This window comes from Dipodomys spectabilis, unplaced genomic scaffold, assembly GCF_019054845.1.
Source record: "Dipodomys spectabilis isolate Male_0828 unplaced genomic scaffold, ASM1905484v1 ptg000375l, whole genome shotgun sequence".
NCBI classification, from domain to species: Eukaryota; Metazoa; Chordata; class Mammalia; order Rodentia; family Heteromyidae; genus Dipodomys; species Dipodomys spectabilis.
In genome coordinates, this window is record NW_024871052.1 from 937,448 (window position 1) to 952,268 (window position 14,821).

Consider the following 14,821-nt stretch of genomic DNA (forward strand, 5'->3'; position numbering starts at 1 on the left):
GGGCCCCGGGGCGGCGTCTCGAGCTGGGGCTCCAGGACCGTGCCCACCCCCGCGGCGCCTGTGGGGCGTGGCGGGCGGGACCGTGACCCCGCCTCCGCGGGGGGGGGCGTGGCGGGCGGGACCGTGACCCCGCCTCCGCGGGGGGGGCGTGGCGGGCGGGACCGTGACCCCGCCTCCGCGGGGGGGGCGTGGCGGGCGGGACCGTGACCCCGCCTCCGCGGGGGGGGCGTGGCGGGCGGGACCGTGACCCCGCCTCCGCGGGGCGGGGCGTGGCGGGCGTGACCCCGCCTCCGCGGGGGGGGGGCGCGGCGGGCGTGACCCCGCCTCCGCGGGGCGGGGCGCGGCGGGCACACGTCCATGGCGGCGGCCGAGCGGGCGCAGAGCGGCGGGTGTGAGCCCCCGGGGCAGCGTGGGAATCGCCGCGCCGGGAAGGGGGCGAGGCCTCCGGAGGGAGAGTGGCGGCGACAGATGGCTGCTGGTGTGCGTGCGTGCGTGTGCACAGAGGTTCCTCAGGGAACAAAGGGACAGCCACACCGCGGGGGGGCGGGTACCCAGAACCGAGGCTGCCAAGGGCGCCCGGGCCCAGGGCTCGCGGGGAGAAAGGACTTGCCAGGAATTGGAGCCGCTAGGCACTACAGCCTAGGACTGAAGGGAAGGAGGGAAAAAAAAGCAGACGTACAATGCAGGGCGCCGGTGGCTCAGGCCTGTCACCCTAGCCACGCAGGAGGCTGAGAGCTGAGGATCGAGGTTCAAAGCCAGCCCGGGCAGGAAAGTCCGTGAGACTCTGATCAACAATGAAGCCAGGAAACCGGAAGTGGCGCTGTGGCTAAAGTGGTAGAGCGCTAGCCTTGAGCTGAAGAGATTAAGGGATGCCCCCAGGCCCTGAGTTCAAGTTCCACGACTGACCCGGTCTCCCCCCCCCAAAAAAAAAGCATACATTAAACTAATTTGGGAGTTGGGACTTATGTATGTAGGAGGGATTTTATTTCTGTTGGTGGTAGGGCTTGAACTCTGGGCCTGGGCACTGTCCATCAGCTCTTCAGCTCAAGGTGAACGCTCTACCACTTGAACCACAGCGCCACTTCCTTTTCTAGTAATTTATTGGAGATCAGAGTCTCACAGATGTTCCTGCCTGGGCTGGCTTTGAGCTGTGATTCTCCTATCTCAGCCTCCTGAGTGGCTAGGATGACAGGCGTGAGCCACCACAGCCCAGCTGGGATTTTTAAAAAAATCATTGTATTACTGCTGGAATTTACAAACGAGCACCAACTGGGGAGGCAGTTGATTGCTTGTGCTTATTGATACGTTTGTTACCCTTTTTACTCTCAAGTATACAGGTACAGTCCCAACTGAGACCTCAGAGCTTACTTAAGAAACTGAATTTACTCCCAACTGTCCTCACTACATTGTCAGGGTGAGAAGCCTCAATTGGCAAGACATAGAGGTGTCTGATCTGCAAAGGCCTTAGGCCTTCTAGACCCCTTCCACACCTAGATGCCCAGAGGTGACATCCAAACCACCCCTTGCCCATGCTGCAAAGGGGGAAAACAGATCCGAAGCTGGTTGGAACCTGCCTTATTAGGCTCATATCATAGCTGGGCCAACAACACAGATGTCAGGGTCACATGGGCCTGTGTTAAGCTCTACTTGAGCAGACTTGAGTGTGCTAGTCACTTCACTCTCATCCTTTGTTTCTCATCTGTAAAATGGGTCTACAGCCCCACTTTCAGATTGCTTTGAGAAGGCCTAAAGCCTGACACACAGTACCTGCTCCATAAGGTTTGTGATTCCAGTAGAGCTGTGCACATCCCTTCCTCTCCCTACCCAGGCAGCAAATCACACCACACCAACTCTGTGTCCAAATGTTGCTTTTATCTTTCAGGATGAAAGATGTTCACAGTATCAAAAGTAAAGAATTGAAAAAAAATGACAACAAAAATAAAACAAACACAAAGAGAGCAGTGTTGGGCCAGCAGTACCCTCAGCCCCTGGCCCTCAGGCCAGCCCTGTCCCTGGGATCTGAGTGTGGAGGCTGCATAGCACCAGGAAGCAGCTCTGCTGAGGTCCTGGGGACCCAGCACAGCATGGCATCCGTTCAGCTTTTGGTTGGTCCAGGACCGTGGGAGCAGGGAGGGTCAGGGCGTGTGGGCATGTGGAGGGAGACTCTGGAGACTTTCAGCTTGCAGTTGAGGCCTCAGGATGACTTGCAGAAGCTCAGCCTGGGCAGGGCAGAGAGAAAAAAAGAGCAGGATCATGGTGAGAGAAGGCCTGTGTCCTGGCCTCCCCATGGGCCCCTGTGGTAGTGAGAAAAGGCAGCTTCTGGTCCAAAAACATGGAGCAGATTCACTAGATCCAATCATCAAGCAGAAGCTGAGGCTGAAGGCTGTGGATGGCACTGGGATGTGGCCAAGGGGTAGATGCTTGCCTAGCAAGTGCAAGGGCCTGGGTTCCACCCCCAGTAATGCAAAAGTAAGGAAAGGCCCTGCGAGGGAACAGAGCTCAGTCCTGGAATTCTAGAGACAATCCTTGGGGACGATCCTTGAAGAACCCAGGATCCTTGTGCAGAAGCAAAGCCTTCCAGGTCAGGGCTGAATATGAGCCCAGCACTGATGTCTGCTTTCCCACTGGCGGGTACAGGAGGCAGGCCCTGAATTCAAACTCCTGCCTTGAGCTCCAGGGACTCAGCAGTGCTTACTCCTCTACTGGGGCTCCTGGCCCTGCCCTGGTGGACAGTGAGGAGGGTCAAAGGACAGCACTTATGAGAGAGGAAGGTATTAGCCAAGAGGCTGGATTTGGTTTCCTGGATGACAATGGAATTGGACTGTGGAAGGAGAGGTGAGCCCTTTCCTCTCAGCTGGGATAGAAGGTGAGGTGCAGGGGGCTGGGAAGGTGGCTCAGTGGTAAGAGCTTGCCTTGCATGCCTGAGGCCCTGGGTTCGATTCCTCAGCACCACATAAGCAAAAAGAAAAAAGCCGGAAGTGGCACTGTGGCTCCAGTGGTAGAGCGCTCGCCTTGAGCTGAAGAGCTGAGGAACAGCGCCCAGGCCCAGAGTTCAGGCCCCACAACCGGACCCCCCCCCCAAAAAAAAAAAAAAAAAAAAGGTGAGGTGCAGGGGGTCTCTACTGTTTCTTGTGGAGGCTGATGAGACAGAAGGGCACCCTTGTCCTGGAAGATGTTCCTGGGGTACAGACATCTTGGTCTGACAAAGATCAGAGTCCTACCGCTGAGAGCTGAGGACAGCTGGGGGAGTCTGAAGAGAGCCCCAACTGGGGGGGGGGGGACACCAGTGCCACTGGGAGCCTGAGCTCTAGGAAGTCCACGACTTTAATCCAGAGAAACTCTCCCAAGAGAGAGAATGGCGGTGAGAGGGGACCTCCCAGGCACCCCCCCGTCCCAGCCTCTTGCTGCCTGCAGGAGCTGTGCAGCTGCTAGTTGCTGGAAAGGCCTCGCTCCAGGGAGACTGCCCAGCACCGAAACCTGCCCGCCTCTGGCCCTTTCCTTCTGCACCAAGGTTCCTGGCCCACAAACATCCTCCCTATGCCAATAGGTCTGATAAAAAGTTTTCTGCAGGTGTCCGGAGGGAGAGCAGCATTCCTGTGGGAACCAGGTCTCTTCTTCCACTAGGCGGCTTGGCTCCCAGTTCACTGAGGGGAGTCCTGTTTGGGGGGAGCCTCCAGGTTTAGATGGCCTACACAGCCTTGCTCTACCTCTCCTACTTCCTCACTGCTCCCTCAGGCTCTTCTCACACTGGGCATCTGCCTTGGGGACCCCACTAAGCCCCAGGCCTGATCATCTAGGCGCTCAGGGGGCAGCTGGGTTGGTGGTGACCATTCAGAATGGCAGTCCAGGAAGATCCTTCAGGAACACGGGCCAACGGGGGCGTGGAGAGGGCCTGGCCAGGGAGGAGAGACAGACGGACAGAGAGGTCCGAACCAGCAGCCACAGAAGACTTGGAGCCTAGACCTTCAGACACTGTAGGTGGCTGCAGAAGCAGACATAGCAGGGCTGCCGGACTGCAAGGCCTACTCCCTGGCCCCGGCCTGGTGTGGTGGGGCACGGGAAGGAGCGGCACAGCACGCGGGAAGAGGTCTCTACCTCACTGAGCTGTGCTGGGAGTGGTCTTCTTGAGGCTGAAGTTGGTCCAGTTCACGGCAACTTTCTGACGGGTTTGCTTTGCAGAATCCAAACAGAACCTGGAGGGTTTGGGAGCCACGGGAGAAGCAGTGAGCGGTCCCCTCCTTCCTCGCCCGACCCCCTGGTGGAGCTGGGGTACGCGGCCGAGAAGCCGGCTGGCTCTGTACAGCCAGCGACTCGCAGGCGCTGGGGCTGGCAGGCACAGGGGCCTTGCCAGCTTGGCATCAGGGAAGAGTGCAGGAGGACAGCGAGGCTGCCCTGAGCCACAGCTCCCTGCATCTTCTGGCACTGGATGGAACTGGTTTCGGTTCACCCTTGGCCCTTTGTATACCTCACTTATCTGGCCAGCTCAGACTGAAGTCTTCAGGGTTCCTCTTGGTATCCCTTTTTCCAGGAAGGCCTCTGGGCCTGCCCCTGCCCCACAGGTGGCTCCCCCCTGCACCCTCCCATCACACCCAACACTCTAGTGGCACTGGTGGCTAGGCTGTGGATTTCTAGATCCCTCCCGGTCTACTCTGTTCACAGAGCCTGGACCATGCAGAGCAGATAACGTCCAAGAGAAGTAAGTTGGGAAAGGCCCGGTTTTTGGGACCTGACATGCTTCCTTCTCCCCATTCACGGCAACTCCCTGGGCTCCAGCAGACGCAGCAGGTGGCAGGGTCTGGAGGGCTGGGGAGGCTCCCACCCAGAGATCAAGGCAAAGGAGCAGGCTCGTTTGAGCCCCGAGGCCTGCGTGGGCTCCCTCAGGGAGCGGAGGGCAGGCGCCCACACCTACCTCTTGAAGTACTCCACCTCCCGGTCAGTCTCATCCATCTCCGTCCCATCCATGTCCTTGGGCAGGAACACATCGTCTAGGAAGACACAGCCAGGGGGGCTCAGTGCCAGCAGCCAGGCCTACGGGGTCATGCTCTGGGGGCAGCGCTGCCCTCCACCCCATGGCCGGGCGGGGGTGAGGGTCAGCCCCTCGGCTCCTGGTGCACTCACCCAGCGAGGAAGCTGACTTCTCCTGTTTGTGGCGGCTCCTCCGGCTGCGGCCCTTGCCCTGGGGCAAACTCTGGGGCCTGGCTGGGCCTGAGGGCAGCACAGACTCCTGTTCTGAAGCCCGTGCCTTGGCCTCGCCCGGCCAGTTCTGCCAGGAGCTGCCCTTCTCCTTCGCAGTTTTGGGGCTGTCTGCCCAGCCTGGTCTTGGCCGGCTCCCTTGGCTGCCCTCTCCAGCCTCAGCACAGCTGCCTCCTTTGGGAGGCTCAGAGGCCCTGGCTGGCGGCTTGGAGCCAGGCACTTGGCTCTTGGCACTAGGAGTGTCTAGGCTGTCTGGAGGTGGGGGGGCGGGGCTCGCCTCGCTCTTCTTGGCCTGAGCACCCTGTCTCTTGCCCTTCTTTGGCTTCCCCACAGTGGCTACAGGCTCAGACAGTTCCTGTTTGCAACTGGGTGCCTCCTTTGAACCGGGCTCCTCGGAGCTGGGGTTGCCCGGCTTAGGCGTCTTGACCCAGATCACCCGGGACAGGTTGGGCACGGTGTTGAGTCTCCGCACCAGGCCATTCTCAGGGACAATACCAGGTGGGGGGCCCCTCACCTCTGTCCATGGTGGGTGGGGGCCTCTCATTTCTGCCCATGGTGGGGCTGGCTCGCCTGGAGCTTGTAACGTGTGGTTCTGGGGGGATCCCAGAGTCAAGGGGGACAGGTCAAGGTTGATATCAGGCTGTTGGTCAGAGGAGCCGTTGAGGTCTGAGGGGACTAGATTTTGGGGTTGCGACTCCTCAGCCCCCTCCTTGATGAAGCAGCTGCTGTCCATGCTGAGCTCGCACACGCTGAAGCTGGCGCGGAGGGAGTCCTTCACAGTGCTCTTGATCTCCTGCAGGTGGCTGCTCAGGAAGCTGTTGACCCGGTCCAGCTCCTGGTCAGGCCACTCTAAGAGCCTCTCTTTGGCAGGCCTCGGCTCCTGGCTTCCAGAAACACGATTCGCCTGCTTCAGACTTTCTGCTGCCAACCGGGCCTTCTCTTTCTCCTGCTAATACAAGAGGCAGTGTCAGCAGAGGCCTGCCAACTGCTGGGCTTAAAGTGACGCCTGACCCATCGGCCCAGGGCCCAGCTTTGCCAATAATCTGCTGGAGGCAGAGCTACAGCACCTTGGCCTGCTTTCCCACCTGGCAAGAAAGTGGGTGAACTGCAATCAGACAAGTACCAATCTGGGGGTGGGGGGTGGGCAGAGTGCAAGATTTTGACATCTGGTTTATTAATACTTGTTTTGGTTTATTCTGAGCCTGCGTGAGTCCTGGGGTCTAAGGGCTAAGGTCTCAAAGGGACAGCATTTGCCTTGTGGATATTAAAGGAAACCTTGAGCAATTCCAGTGCACTCATCTACAAAATGGGGACAATAATTTTGGAGTGAAGACCAAAATGGGGACGCTGACGAGGAAGCTGGCGGCTGGAGAGGCGGTCTTGCCAACGCTGTGGGTGGGTGGCAGAGAAAAGCCGAATGAGTCTGTCCTCTGAAAAGGACTCCCAACGGTAGGTAAGATACACACAAACACATAGCACCTCCTCATGCAGTGGCTGGCTACCTCAAAGGGGTCCCTGCCCTTAGAAAGGCCCTGGCTGCTCAGCTAGCCTCAGGCAATTAGGTCTACACCTAAAGTATGCCCTGCAGAGACACCAATGTAGATTCTGAGCTCAGGGAAGGACTGGGAGGCTCTGAGGCCTGACCATGGAAGCCAATCAGCTTTGCTACACCTGCATGAGAATGCAAATCAGCCTATGGCTGGGTTACTCCACCACTGTGACAGGAGACCAATGCACTGTATTCTGGCATTAGCAACAAATGCCAGCTCACCTATTTCTGGTCTACTTGCAGATAAGGGAGAGAAGAGAAGCCACTTCAGAGGCCACCTAAAGAGGGCACACTATTCTGACAGGGGGCAGGCACTTATTTTCATCGCTTTAGAACACTTATTCCATGACTGTCTTCAGAAGACTTTGGACAAGTCACTTATTCTCTTTGAACCTTAACTTCCCAGTTTATAACATAGGAAGAAAAAGCACCTGCACCTCACTAGTTTGTACATGAGCAGCCATGTGCCAAGGCTGTGCTGTAAACGATGGGGGCTCAGGTGGGCAGCAGCATGGCCTCCAGCATTTCCAGCTTTGGAGGCGATGGTGATGGGCCTTGACCCACACCAGCCCAGCTCTGTGGCTGTTATACACTGGGCTTCTATGCAAGATTTCACTCATAGGAAAAAGGCTTGCTGCTCAATTAAAAAGTGTAAGGGATACCGGGCACCCATGGCCCATGTCTGTAATCCTAGCTATTCAGAAGGCTGAGATCTGAGGATCACGGTTCAAAGCCAGCCTGGCAAGAAAGTCCGTGAGACTCGTATCTCCAATAAACCACTAGAAGACCAGAAGTGGTGCTATGGCTCAAGTGGTAGAGCGCTCGCCTTGAGCTGAAGAGCTGAGGGACAGTGCCCAAGCCCAGAGAGTTCAAGCCCCATGACCAAGAAAAAAAAACAAAAACACAAAACCAGCCCCAGCAGGAAAATAAGACTCTTATTTCCAACTAAGCACCAAAAAAGCTGGAAGTAGAGCTGTGGCTCAAATGGTAGAGCATTAGCTTTGAACACAAAAACTCAGGGACAGACTGAGAGGGCTTGCCTAGCGTGCATGAGGTCCTGGATTCCATTCCTCAGCACCACATAAACAGAAAAAGCCAGAGGTGGTGCTGTGGCTCCAGCAGTAGAGTGCTAGCCTTGAGCAAAAGAAACTCAGGGACAGCGCCCAGGCCCTGAGTTCAAGCCCCAGGACTGGCAAAAAAAAGCCCAAGGACAGTGTCCAGGACACACACACACACACACACACACACACACACACACACACACACACACAGAGTCAGTTTGAGTACTGTCAAACCATATACACTGGGAGCAAGAAAAAGAGAAAGCACAGAAACCACATCTGTTCCATACCAAGAGCCTGGCTCCATCTGTAATCTGTCTCAGTCAATCCTTACTACTGTCCTTGCTAGACAACAGATGAGGAATCTTGCTTGCCTTTGGGGAGAGTCTGGAACAGGCTCAAGGATACTTTGCTGCTAAGTGGCAAAGTCAGGACAACCCATCAGAGACAGAAGGTGTTCAATTGAGTTTGCCCACCTTGCACTGCTTAGTTACTGACTGTGAGGCGGGAGGCTGGGCTCTGGGAGTGCTGCACGGCTGGGCATGAGACCCCGTCTCTGTCCCCGACTTTAGTCTGCTGAGGAGGCAGCCATGAAAATGGGCTGTTTAGTTCAGAGTAACAGAGAGTGCTACCTAGGAAGAAAGCACGGGGCGCTATTATCCCAGACTGGAGGTAGCACTCGCACAGGTGGTTGGAGTGATCCTGGAGAACGAGAGGCCACAGCAAGTGCAGGTGGAGAGGCTGGGGAGGGGGAAAGCATGCCGTCAGAGAATGGGAAGCATTCCCTAGAGCCTGGCTAGGGTAGGAGGGTCAGGGGCGACTTAGGGAACGGGAAGGCAGGTAGGAAAGGGGAGGTGGAGGAAGGTGGCAAGCTAACGGGCTGGATCCTGAACAATGTGGGTTTGGGCCTGAGGTGATGCTGAGCCACTGAAGGCTTAGGAAGTATGGGTAGTAGGTGGAGAGGTGGCCTGGCTTACGCTGTCCCCCTGGGGAAGTACTACAGTCCGGACTTTTGGTTTTGGGTGGGAAGAGAATAAAGCCCATCCTGAGACTGCTAGCAACCACTATGGCTGCTTCCGCAGTCTCCACGGACGGAGCGTTCCCAGGCGCCAGGCGCTCTGACAGGCTTCCCATGTGTTATGTTATTCTCACAACCATCTATGCCGTTGGTTCCTGTTAGTCTCATTTTACGGATGCAGAAACTGAGTCTTGGAGGCGCAGTGATTTGCCGAAGGTCATACAGCAAGTGTGGCAGAGCCAAGCTTCCAACTGAGGTCCGATTCCCAGGCCAGCTGTTCTGGGTCCCCATGATGCAACCCTCCCCCCTCACCCCAGGACAGTACCCGGGGCTCGGGGCAGGCAGCAGGGCGGACGGCGGTGCCCCTGACTAGACAAACGAATGGAGAAGAAAAGGCAGGCCTCTTTGGAGGAAGATCACGAGCTTAGTTTTAGCTATGGCGCGTCAGAGGTACCCGAGGGGTTTCCTGAAGAGGATGCTAGAGGCAGAGTTGGACATTGGGGTGAAGTGCAGGGAGGAAACCCTACCTACATCTTCTCTTCCTCAGAGAGAGGTGCTCGAGGAGGGCTAGGAGGTCACAAAGGAGACAGGAATGTTAAAGACACGTAAGAAATCTGGTGAAGATGGTAGTCCCACTGCTTTTTTTATGCTGGGGAGGGGGGGCGGGGGGAGGAGCCTAAGACAAGCACAGAGTACATCAAGGGTCATGGAAATAGAATGAGAAGGGAGCCTCTCCCGTGGATGGGAATGGAGAAGACTGCAGAAGGCTGACGAGGCGGGGAAGACAAGATGGATGCTGTTTCTTCAAGGACTGTGGCTGTGACGAGAGCGAATGGACTGGGGGACAGCAAGCTACAAGAACTGTCTGCTGTTGACATGGAGCAGAGGAAAAGAGCTCATGTGTGACGGGAACTGCCCCAGAGGCCTCAGCCCCCCCCATGTCACCTTCTTAAGGCATGGTAAGATGAGGAATGATTAGCGGGTGGGGTGATTGGGGTCAGGTCTGCCCAGTGATGGCCCGTTTCCTCAGTGAAACAGGAAAAACCACGTAAGGGGATCTGGAGAAGGCCTCCAAGTTGGAGAACAGAGTTCTGACAGAAGGACCAGGTGACTGGGTGTGAGGCGGAGCTGCCTCCGGAAAGTGGACACTCACCCAGTGGGGTATTATCGCCCAGCTGCAGAAGGGCACCCGGGGCTTTGTTGTTGTTTTGCAGCGTGGGTGTGAAAGCAAGGGTAACGGGGCAAAGAACGTAGAGAGCTGTAAGGGTGACGGAACGATGGGTTCCATTTGCGCTTGCTCTTGTATCAATACTCAATTTAAGCGAGCGAGTGCTGGCTCGCCCAGAGAAGAGGAAAGGGCAGACGGCAGTATTCAGTACGGGAAGAGGCAGGGCTGGGGTATAGCCTCAACGGATCAGGGTGAGGAGACAAAGGCAAGAATGATGACTGGAAGCGAGAGCAGGAGGGGACTGAAAGCTTCACCCCTCTCCCAGGATAGGGGAGGCCCTTATCCCATGGCTGCTGGAAGCAGGGTTTGGGTGGACAGGAAAGCTCAGGAGGTGCAGGAAGCTAAGGTCTAAACAAATGACAGCTAGACGCCCGGGGCTCACACCTGTAGTCCTAGCTACTCAGGAGGCTGAGATCTGAGGATCACGGTTCAAAGCCAGCCCTAGCAGAAAAGTCCCCATGAGACTCATCTCCAATGAACCTCTCTAAAACAGAAGTGGCACTGTGGCTCAAAGTGGTAGAGAGCTAGCCTTGAGCAAGAGTTCAGGGACAGCGCCCAAGCCCTGGACTGATCAAAAAAAAAGAAAAAAGAAAAAAACAGATAATGACACCAACTATGTCTGACTGACACTGTGTCTGCCCGTGTGTGTCCATCCCTGCACGTAGCTCCAGGTCTGTACATGGCAAGTAAGGTCTGCTTCGTCAGTCTGAGCATCTAGGCTGGGCCTGGCACACAGTGGCTGTGCAGAGAGCTTCGGAATTAGGAGGAAAAATCTGGAGAGATGCAGGGTGTGTCAGGAGTATGGCAGAATGGCCTGTGGATGCTTCACTGAAGACTAAGCTTGTCAAGAAGAGGCGAGCGGACAGCACCCCAGGAGGAGGAGGAAGATCAGGAGGATCAGGAGGAGGAGGAGGAGGAGGAGGAGGAGGGCTGTCTGGGGGCACAGGGGGCCTGGGAACTGCTGAGGGCAGTCTCTGGGGACTTTGGTAAGCAATGCTATCCCAAGAGGCCAGAGAGCACCGAGTCCCACTGGCAAATCTGGTTAAGAGCAAGCAAGGGCTGACTCTGGCTCACTACATCCGGCTGCAGAAGGATCCCGGGCTGTCCTCTGGGCTGGAAAGACATGGAGAATCACTTCTGCCTTCCACATCACTAGGGCTGGGCTGTTTGACCATCCAGAAATTGAACTAGCTGGCTGTCAACCCCAAATCTCTTCAGATGCTGGGCTCCCGAGGGGGCACTGTGCAGACGTAGTTGGGGGCAGGCAGGCAGGCAGGCGAAGAGGTAATGAAGCCGCAGGGACGAGCGCTCTAGCCCTGGAGGCCCATCCAGCAGGGCTGCCTGGGAACAGCTCCCTGGGTTCAGTCCTCAGTGCTGAGCACTGCTTCATTCCCATGGCTTCCACTACGTCTCTGCGCTGGTGACTCCTATTCCCGCACCTCCAGCCCCAGTCTCCCGGGAACGCCTCCGAGGCACCGTGCCCCGACTGCTTCCAGTCTTGCGCTCGGTCAGAGGCGCCACCATCTTCCTTGCCATGACCCGGGAGATGTCCCTGCTTCCATCGCCCTGTCTTGCCATCCGCTCCCGGGCCTGTCACCTGTGCTCTCTGCACGTCCCTCTTCTGCCGCAGCCCCTCCCTCCCTCAGCCAGCTCTCCCTCAGCTCAGCCCCTGCCTGAGGCATCCAGCTCCAGCTCCCCCTGGCCTTGTGCTCGTCTGTCCCTTGTTCCCACTGTCCGTCCTGCCTCTGCTGTGGTCATCTTTTGCCTTTCTCAAGGTGCTGTGGGGCACGCCGCGCCGGCGGCCAGCAGCGCCCTCCTGATGGATCTGTTCTCACGCCCCGCGACTCAGCTGGAGTCGGCCTCTTAAGCCAGCTCCAGGGGGCTGCCCTCAGCCTGGGACTCCACACCTGCTAACGGGCCTGTCCACTTCTGGGCCAGTGTCCTCACTGGACTCAGCTTCTCCCAGGTGAGGACTTCAGTGCATCACCCCTTGGCTCCCAGGATCTGTGGAAGTAGCTGCTGATGCCAAGTCCTGGGTTTGGAGGAGTCCGGCAAGAAACTTGAGGCTCAGAGACTTTTCCTCCAAGGACTCGCCCCAGGTTCCCTGCCCCTGCTGCCTCCCAAATTCATCCAGACCTTCCCCGCCGCGGCGAGCCACTCCAAGGCCTCTGGCGGCCAGCACCATCCATGCCCCGGACGGCTCAGGGCTTGGGGTTCCTCGGGGGGAGGAGAGGCGGTAGAGCTGAGCTCCCCCCCACACCCACCTTCTTTTTCAGCTTGTGCCGGGCCCGCTTGGCGGCCCTGGCGCTGTTGGGGACTTTGGGCTCCGTGCTGTTGATGAATTCCAGCAGCTCATCCACATCTCGGTGGTCCACGGTGGGCTCCCCAGGGATCCCGCCCAGGGCGCCCCCCTTCACGGGCAGCTCCTCTTTCCGCCTGGTCAGCCTCGAGCGGAGCTTCTCCCGGATCTCGGTATAATTCCGACTCGTCGGGGCAGCGGGTGGCTGGGGGAGGGGGAGGCGCTGACATTACACCCCGGGCCTGGGAGCCCCCGCAGCAACTCCCCACCCGCGGGCACCACGGATGTGGTGAGGAGCCGGCAGCCGTTCTCTCTACCATCCGCCAAGGCCAGACGGCCTCGCCCTCAGCAGGCTCAAGCTGAGGCTGCCACGAGTGAAAGGAACGGGGAGGGGGAGCGAGGGGTGGGGGGGAGTGGGGGTGGGGGACAGACAGGACATGGCTTGGGGAACACGGACCGGGGAGCCAGGGAAGCCGGTTTGAGGCTGGCTTTCGTCACTCAGAAGCTGTATGACCTTGGGCGAGTCACCGGGGCTTTGTGAGCCTCCATTTTGTCATCTCTAAAACCCGGATAACAGAGCTCAAAGGTGACAAGGAGCAAACGACTGCCATTTTTCCTATCCTCCACTGCTCTGCCCTGACCGGAGAGCCCTTTCTTTCCTCTTCACCTTAGGAGATCTGAACTGCTTTTCCCCTGTCCAAGGCCGCATGGACTCTGATCTGAGCCTCCTTCCTGGTGCCATCTGTGCTCACGGCCTGTCCCCCTCGGCTGGCTGTCACACTTGGGGACCTGAGAAACTCTGCGCTTCCATTCTGCCTTCAGCACGCACAGGTGTTCAGTTCTCTGGGCTTACACACGTATACATACTCATCAGAACCATAGCTTTCTCTCTGCCACTTCCTTTCCTTTGGCCTAAGGAGAAAAAGTCAATCTGAAGAGAAACCACGAGAAGAGCAAAGGCGGCAAAGCGTTCCAAAAAAATAAAAATAAAAATAAATCCCAGACCTTACGCAGGTGCCGTGAGGCTCGAGCGAGCGACGCAGGTGTGAGGGCTCGCCGGGCCCTGGGCAGTGGCGATCGGCAGGAGTGAGGGGCGTCTGGGGAAGAGCGTGGGGCTCCTTGGCTCACCTGGGCTGGCCCCCAGCCCTCACTGGCCCGGGGGGGCTCACTCACCGCATTGTGGCCGAAGAACTCACAGTAGCAGCAGTCGCAGAACTTCCCGTCTCGCTGGTGGGTGGAGGACGAGGTGCAGGAGCTTCGCTCAGAGCTGCTATCCTCTTCCTCGCCCAGCCCCTCGTCGGCCTCACAGGGCTGGGGCAGCTGGCAGGCTAGGCCACTGTGTGCAAATTTGTGCCCCTTGCACCCGGGGTCCCTGCTGTAGGGGAAAAGACAGGCCCAGGTGTGAGGGTGAGGGGTGCTGGCACAAGCCACCTTGCCTTTCCCCACCATGCCAGGGCCAGTCACAACACCAAGGGCAACAAGCCCCTGCCAGTCCCTCAGGGCCATCCAAACACAAAGGCCGCCCCTCTGGAAAGCTTTCTGATGCCTGCTCTGCCAGTACCTACAAAGGGCCCACTGCTCAGGGCATCATGTGGATGGATACCTCGTGTGCTAATGTAATGGTCTGTCTGTCATTTGTCACTGGATTGTACCATCCAAGGCTAAGAGGCTATACCACTTCTATCCAGCCAAGGCTAAGAGGCTATACCACTTCGATTTGGCGATCACTGTACCTATAAGGACAACCTTGAACATAGCAGTTGCTCAGTAAGTAGGGCCCAAACTCATCGGCAAGCTAACGGCGTCCCCAGGGGGACACACGCAGGTGCCGTTAATGAGGTCAGTGTCTGTGTCTACTTTCTAAGGTCTTAATGACCTCAGTGTGGCTTCAGTACTTCCTTAACCAGGGGCTCTAAATTGACGGGGGGGGGGGGGGGGGGGGGGGGGAAGCAAATGAGTCAGCACAGTGCCTGTAATTCCAGGACTAAGAAGCTAAGGTAGGAAGACAGAGTTCAAGACCAGCCTGGGATGACCCTAATAAATGGGTCAATAGGTCTCATGGCCTACAGATTATAAGAGCTATTGCCTGTGCCAGCTCTGTACTCAGCAAGTACCAGTCCTGCAAAAAGAGGTGTTTTGAAGTGGTCTAGAGACGGAGGCACCCAGTGCTCACAGCTCGGGCCAACAGGTGGCAGGATGCTAGCCTGTGTCTGTGCTTTCTCCCTTCCACAGTCCTACCTCTGGATTCTGGAAAGCACTAGGGGCTGTTACATAAAACATGTCCCATGGGCTGGGAAGGTGGCTCAGTGGTAGAGCGCTTGCCTTGCATGCATGAGGCCCTGGGCTCGATTCCTCAGCACCACAGAAGGAGAAAAAGCCAGAAGTGGCATCATGGCAAAAGAAGCTTAGGGACAGTGCCCAGGCCCTGAGTTCAAGTCCCAGAACTGGAAAAAAAAAAATTCTCCCAGTGTAT

The 14,821-nt window shown here is 57.4% G+C and overlaps 1 protein-coding gene across 7 annotated transcripts in view; it reads right to left on the reverse strand.

Moving 5' to 3' along the window:
• Window positions 1–1,851: 1,851 nt before the first annotated feature.
• The window catches only part of Fam193b (family with sequence similarity 193 member B), a 36,226-nt gene continuing 23,256 nt past the window's right edge, over window positions 1,852–14,821 (reverse strand). For 4 of the 7 annotated variants that reach the window (XM_042667105.1, XM_042667110.1, XM_042667109.1 and 1 more), the window contains 6 exons: window positions 13,522–13,723; window positions 12,314–12,553; window positions 5,119–6,142; window positions 4,910–4,985; window positions 4,096–4,193; window positions 1,852–2,219 (listed from right to left, as the gene is read on the reverse strand). In XM_042667105.1, coding sequence (XP_042523039.1) covers window positions 4,097–4,193; window positions 4,910–4,985; window positions 5,119–6,142; window positions 12,314–12,553; window positions 13,522–13,723 — 1,639 coding nt within the window. In that variant the 3' untranslated portion in view covers window positions 1,852–2,219; window position 4,096. The remainder of the gene's footprint in view (window positions 2,220–4,095; window positions 4,194–4,909; window positions 4,986–5,118; window positions 6,143–12,313; window positions 12,554–13,521; window positions 13,724–14,821) is intronic. The other 3 variants (XM_042667106.1, XM_042667108.1, XM_042667107.1) reach the window with 3 other exon arrangements.